The following is a 7,116-nucleotide window of genomic DNA, read 5'->3' on the forward strand; positions in this document are numbered from 1 at the left end:
TATAGTGTCCAGGAATGTGCAGGTTAGGGTGTATTGGCCATGCCAAATTGTCCATAGTGTTCAGGGATGTGTAGGTTAGGGTGTATTGGCCATGCCAAATTGTCCATAGTGTTCAGGGATGTGTAGGTTAGGGTGAATTGGCCATGCAAAATTGTCCATAGTGTTCAGGGATGTGTCGGTTCTGGTGAATTGGCCATGCCAAATTGTCCATAGTGTTCAGGGATGTGTAGGTTAGGTGCATTAGTCCGTGAGTAAATGTAAATTAATAGGGTAGGAGAATGGGTCTGGGTGGGTTACTCTTTGGAGGGTTGGTGTGGACTTGGTGGGCCGTAGGGCCAGTTTCAACACTGTAGGGATTCTATTTCTATATAAATCTACAGATGACCTGATAGTAATAAGTCATTGAGGGAAAAATCAGAGAATGTTCCCACTTTCAAACATTCACATCCACATTTTAAAGATTTTTTTTTCAATTGACATTACTCCAGGCAGAGGAACATCAAATGTAGGCTGATCTCCCCCTCCAGAAAAACTCACTCGCACCCCAATTAATCCAATTTAGTTCCATCAAAATTGCTTTGAAGCATAAAGATAATTACCATGATCACTAAGCCAAAACTTTCGGTCACTAATCCACAAAGTATCAAAGACATACAGATCAGGGTCCTGTCTTTATACATCTAAAAGAGAAAAGAAAGAATATTACATGTTATAGAATATAAAATGAGAGGCACCTGTGTTTCATACTGGGGTTGTGTCAGGCAGGAGTGAAGCTGCCTCAGCAAGATCGTCTGTTACCTCTTCCAGTGCCTCTAACCCAGTCAACGTTCCATTTACAAGTATTGATAATCAAAAGAAACATGTTAAAGCATTTTAACATTGGCATTAAATTTGAATATTGAAACAGTTGGCGGATTTGCTTTAAATGTTTAATGTTTTCTCCCCACAGTATTGGTCAGTTCACCAACAAATAGTGAGGAGGAAGTTGGTGAAGGACAAGTGCAGGGAATGAGGGGGAACATGAGGTTTGATGAGGGAGAATAGTGGTAAGGGATAATGCAGAGAATAGGGTGAGGGGGTTATAGGGTAGCGTGAGGGAGTTACAAGCGGACATGAGAGGGATATGTGTGGAGTAGGAAGTTGGGGTGAAGTTGAGGGGACAGTTAGGGCAATAAAGTGAGGGACACAGTGAGGGAGGGGCAAAACAGTGAGGGAGACAGTGAGGGAGGGTGCAATACAGCGAGGGAGACACGACAGCGAGGGCGACAGCGAGGGCGACAGCGAGGGCGACAGCGAGGGCGACAGCGAGGGCGACAGCGAGGGCGACAGCGAGGGCGACAGCGAGGGCGACAGCGAGGGCGACAGCGAGGGCGACAGCGAGGGCGACAGCGAGGGCGACAGCGAGGGCGACAGCGAGGGCGACAGCGAGGGCGACAGCGAGGGCGACAGCGAGGGCGACAGCGAGGGCGACAGCGAGGGCGACAGCGAGGGCGACAGCGAGGGCGACAGCGAGGGCGACAGCGAGGGCGACAGCGAGGGCGACAGCGAGGGCGACAGCGAGGGCGACAGCGAGGGCGACAGCGAGGGCGACAGCGAGGGCGACAGCGAGGGCGACAGCGAGGGCGACAGCGAGGGCGACAGCGAGGGCGACAGCGAGGGCGACAGCGAGGGCGACAGCGAGGGCGACAGCGAGGGCGACAGCGAGGGCGACAGCGAGGGCGACAGCGAGGGCGACAGCGAGGGCGACAGCGAGGGCGACAGCGAGGGCGACAGCGAGGGCGACAGCGAGGGCGACAGCGAGGGCGACAGCGAGGGCGACAGCGAGGGCGACAGCGAGGGCGACAGCGAGGGCGACAGCGAGGGCGACAGCGAGGGCGACAGCGAGGGCGACAGCGAGGGCGACAGCGAGGGCGACAGCGAGGGCGACAGCGAGGGCGACAGCGAGGGCGACAGCGAGGGCGACAGCGAGGGCGACAGCGAGGGCGACAGCGAGGGCGACAGCGAGGGCGACAGCGAGGGCGACAGCGAGGGCGACAGCGAGGGCGACAGCGAGGGCGACAGCGAGGGCGACAGCGAGGGCGACAGCGAGGGCGACAGCGAGGGCGACAGCGAGGGCGACAGCGAGGGCGACAGCGAGGGCGACAGCGAGGGCGACAGCGAGGGCGACAGCGAGGGCGACAGCGAGGGCGACAGCGAGGGCGACAGCGAGGGCGACAGCGAGGGCGACAGCGAGGGCGACAGCGAGGGCGACAGCGAGGGCGACAGCGAGGGCGACAGCGAGGGCGACAGCGAGGGCGACAGCGAGGGCGACAGCGAGGGCGACAGCGAGGGCGACAGCGAGGGCGACAGCGAGGGCGACAGCGAGGGCGACAGCGAGGGCGACAGCGAGGGCGACAGCGAGGGCGACAGCGAGGGCGACAGCGAGGGCGACAGCGAGGGCGACAGCGAGGGCGACAGCGAGGGCGACAGCGAGGGCGACAGCGAGGGCGACAGCGAGGGCGACAGCGAGGGCGACAGCGAGGGCGACAGCGAGGGCGACAGCGAGGGCGACAGCGAGGGCGACAGCGAGGGCGACAGCGAGGGCGACAGCGAGGGCGACAGCGAGGGCGACAGCGAGGGCGACAGCGAGGGCGACAGCGAGGGCGACAGCGAGGGCGACAGCGAGGGCGACAGCGAGGGCGACAGCGAGGGCGACAGCGAGGGCGACAGCGAGGGCGACAGCGAGGGCGACAGCGAGGGCGACAGCGAGGGCGACAGCGAGGGCGACAGCGAGGGCGACAGCGAGGGCGACAGCGAGGGCGACAGCGAGGGCGACAGCGAGGGCGACAGCGAGGGCGACAGCGAGGGCGACAGCGAGGGCGACAGCGAGGGCGACAGCGAGGGCGACAGCGAGGGCGACAGCGAGGGCGACAGCGAGGGCGACAGCGAGGGCGACAGCGAGGGCGACAGCGAGGGCGACAGCGAGGGCGACAGCGAGGGCGACAGCGAGGGCGACAGCGAGGGCGACAGCGAGGGCGACAGCGAGGGCGACAGCGAGGGCGACAGCGAGGGCGACAGCGAGGGCGACAGCGAGGGCGACAGCGAGGGCGACAGCGAGGGCGACAGCGAGGGCGACAGCGAGGGCGACAGCGAGGGCGACAGCGAGGGCGACAGCGAGGGCGACAGCGAGGGCGACAGCGAGGGCGACAGCGAGGGCGACAGCGAGGGCGACAGCGAGGGCGACAGCGAGGGCGACAGCGAGGGCGACAGCGAGGGCGACAGCGAGGGCGACAGCGAGGGCGACAGCGAGGGCGACAGCGAGGGCGACAGCGAGGGCGACAGCGAGGGCGACAGCGAGGGCGACAGCGAGGGCGACAGCGAGGGCGACAGCGAGGGCGACAGCGAGGGCGACAGCGAGGGCGACAGCGAGGGCGACAGCGAGGGCGACAGCGAGGGCGACAGCGAGGGCGACAGCGAGGGCGACAGCGAGGGCGACAGCGAGGGCGACAGCGAGGGCGACAGCGAGGGCGACAGCGAGGGCGACAGCGAGGGCGACAGCGAGGGCGACAGCGAGGGCGACAGCGAGGGCGACAGCGAGGGCGACAGCGAGGGCGACAGCGAGGGCGACAGCGAGGGCGACAGCGAGGGCGACAGCGAGGGCGACAGCGAGGGCGACAGCGAGGGCGACAGCGAGGGCGACAGCGAGGGCGACAGCGAGGGCGACAGCGAGGGCGACAGCGAGGGCGACAGCGAGGGCGACAGCGAGGGCGACAGCGAGGGCGACAGCGAGGGCGACAGCGAGGGCGACAGCGAGGGCGACAGCGAGGGCGACAGCGAGGGCGACAGCGAGGGCGACAGCGAGGGCGACAGCGAGGGCGACAGCGAGGGCGACAGCGAGGGCGACAGCGAGGGCGACAGCGAGGGCGACAGCGAGGGCGACAGCGAGGGCGACAGCGAGGGCGACAGCGAGGGCGACAGCGAGGGCGACAGCGAGGGCGACAGCGAGGGCGACAGCGAGGGCGACAGCGAGGGCGACAGCGAGGGCGACAGCGAGGGCGACAGCGAGGGCGACAGCGAGGGCGACAGCGAGGGCGACAGCGAGGGCGACAGCGAGGGCGACAGCGAGGGCGACAGCGAGGGCGACAGCGAGGGCGACAGCGAGGGCGACAGCGAGGGCGACAGCGAGGGCGACAGCGAGGGCGACAGCGAGGGCGACAGCGAGGGCGACAGCGAGGGCGACAGCGAGGGCGACAGCGAGGGCGACAGCGAGGGCGACAGCGAGGGCGACAGCGAGGGCGACAGCGAGGGCGACAGCGAGGGCGACAGCGAGGGCGACAGCGAGGGCGACAGCGAGGGCGACAGCGAGGGCGACAGCGAGGGCGACAGCGAGGGCGACAGCGAGGGCGACAGCGAGGGCGACAGCGAGGGCGACAGCGAGGGCGACAGCGAGGGCGACAGCGAGGGCGACAGCGAGGGCGACAGCGAGGGCGACAGCGAGGGCGACAGCGAGGGCGACAGCGAGGGCGACAGCGAGGGCGACAGCGAGGGCGACAGCGAGGGCGACAGCGAGGGCGACAGCGAGGGCGACAGCGAGGGCGACAGCGAGGGCGACAGCGAGGGCGACAGCGAGGGCGACAGCGAGGGCGACAGCGAGGGAGACAGCGAGGGCGACAGCGAGGGCGACAGCGAGGGCGACAGCGAGGGCGACAGTGAGGGAGGGGGCAATACTGCGAGGGAGACAGTGAGGGCGACAGTGAGGGAGACAGCGAGGGCGACAGCGAGGGCGACAGCGAGGGCGACAGCGAGGGCGACAGTGAGGGAGGGGGCAATACTGTGAGGGAGACAGTGAGGGAAGGGGCAATACTGCGAGGGAGACAGCGAGGGCGACAGCGAGGGCGACAGCGAGGGCGACAGCGAGGGCGACAGTGAGGGAGGGGGCAATACTGTGAGGGAGACAGTGAGGGAGTCAGTGAGGGAAGGGGCAATACTGCGAGGGAGACAGCGAGGGAGACAGCGAGGGCGACAGTGAGGACGACAGTGAGGGATGGGGCAATACTGCGAGGGAGACAGTGAGGGAGACAGTGAGGGAGGGTGCAATACTGCGAGGGAGACAGTGAGGGAGACAGCGAGGGAGACAGCGAGGGAGACAGCGAGGGCGACAGCGAGGGAGGGGGCAATACTGCGAGGGAGACAGTGAGGGAGACAGTGAGGGAGGGTGCAATACTGCGAGGGAGACAGTGAGGGAGACAGTGAGGGAGGGGGCAATACTGCGAGGGAGACAGTGAGGGCGACAGTGAGGGAGACAGTGAGGAAAGAACAATGGCCTTGATGCTCCAAGAGCAGAGTGAGACAGACAATATTCACTGAAGGGGCAGCGCTCTGACAGCCTGTGGTTTCAAATAAACCTGCTGGACTATAGCTTGGTCACGTGAGTTTTGGCTTTGTCCACCTCAGTCCAACATCAGCACCTCCACATCAGACCTTCTGTTAATCATTATCCAAATTTCAAGCATGATAATAATGGTCACCATAGCCCTTTGGAATTCCAAAACTCAATGAGGTATGAAGGGTCTAACTCCAAGCTCAATTTTCATCACCATTTTGAATCCAGATAACTCAATGTCTCAGTGTTAAATGTTCTCCTGAGAAAAGCAACAACTTTGGTTAAATAAAATCAGCTGATTTTTCTATTCTTCTGTCAACTTGCACTTCTGCTGCAGTCACCATTATGCCTCTCTGAAACAAGCAACCTCATATACCAGCCCGAATCCAGACACACACATACACAGTTTGTAATGACACTGAGCTGATGCAAGAACAGCAATTAGAAACATCTGACATAAATACTCAAATGTATTAAAATAATTTTACCTTTATCCGGAGGAAGAAAAATACTGAAGATTATTTTCCTAAGTTTAAAATAATTACACGAAAAATGTGATTTGTCAAACAATAGCTTCAACTATAGTCTAGTGCGAAGCCCAGCCACAAAGTTCTGAGTTGCAATGTACGAATATGTGAGAAAAACGAGAGAAGCGTATTTATCTGTGGAAAAGAAATAGCGTCCTCATTATGTTTTTTTTACGTAAATGCATTCAAATTTTGAACAGCATAAAAGCCTCATCATTAAAGCATGTGCGATGTTTCAGCTATAATCTCTGACAGGGAAATGGAGGTAATTATTAATAATTGACTGGTGTTCATGCTGGAGGTTAACAGGAAAGTGTTTTTTTTTAAAAGAAGTTTTTTTCGGTAAGCTGGAGGAGGATGAGGATCAGTGTCAAAATGTGTCAGAATCGTCACAATGATTATAAATTGCAGAGTAGAGTCAGACCAAAGTAGAAATAAAAGGGAGCTTTGTTCAAATATGGAACTAAAATGAAAAGTCACAAAGAAAACCAGTGAAAAGGGCGAAATGGAATGTGCAGTGAATGAAAGTTGTGGAGAAACAGGGAAATGAAAACCTAATGACAGAAGAAAACCAAAAAGCAAACCACATAAGAAAATAAACAGATTCTGAAAATTATTAAACAATGAAATAAGAAAAAAGGATCTATAAAACTGAATGATTAAACAGGGGAAAAGAAGCAAAATGAAAGATAAAGAATAATCGAGATAAAATACAACAAAACAGAAGATCGTGAAACAAAAGAGGAAAGAATTTTCATGTTTCATAAAGAAAAAAAACAGAATTCAATGAAAAGTAATTCCTAGTTAACCCAAAATTAAAACATTCCGTAAGAAATAATGTTAATAGGAAAAATCTGATTGTATAAATCAAACCGATGAAAAACAGACAGTTATAGTCAGTGCAACAGAACAATGTAGCTCAGAATACTATGTGTGACTTTAGAGTAGATACAGTGTTCTTGGGGCTAAGTGAGTGGGGGCAGTAAGGTATGAAGCTGGGAGATATGAAGTTTTGGTCATTAAGGAGGATGAGGAAAAGGCTAGTTGTGGCCTCTCAAGGCTAGTTTTGGAAATACTTTCACTCACTTGGTCACACAGCAATCTCTCAATTACCTCTCACTGCCCAAATATCCAATTGTCTCTTCCTCCCCTCAGCACTGTCAATCCGTGTGATACAAATAGGTGGAAGTGAGGACTGCAGATGCTGGAGATCAGAGTCCATCACAA

General features: G+C 58.5%; 1 protein-coding gene across 2 annotated transcripts in view; it reads right to left on the minus strand.

Annotated features, from left to right (window-relative positions):
* Positions 1 to 6,012, minus strand: part of LOC122542420 (galanin peptides-like) — a 14,290-nt gene extending 8,278 nt beyond the window's left edge. Inside the window, exons 1-2 of one of the 2 annotated variants that reach the window (XM_043680111.1) lie at positions 5,851 to 6,012; positions 600 to 680 (exon numbers count right to left, since the gene is read on the minus strand). In XM_043680111.1, the coding sequence (XP_043536046.1) occupies positions 600 to 680 (81 nt within the window). In that variant the 5' untranslated portion in view covers positions 5,851 to 6,012. The remainder of the gene's footprint in view (positions 1 to 599; positions 681 to 5,850) is intronic. The other variant, XM_043680110.1, reaches the window with a different exon arrangement.
* Positions 6,013 to 7,116: the final 1,104 nt, after the last annotated feature.

Source organism: Chiloscyllium plagiosum, chromosome 40 (assembly GCF_004010195.1).
Source record: "Chiloscyllium plagiosum isolate BGI_BamShark_2017 chromosome 40, ASM401019v2, whole genome shotgun sequence".
NCBI lineage: Eukaryota > Metazoa > Chordata > Chondrichthyes > Orectolobiformes > Hemiscylliidae > Chiloscyllium > Chiloscyllium plagiosum.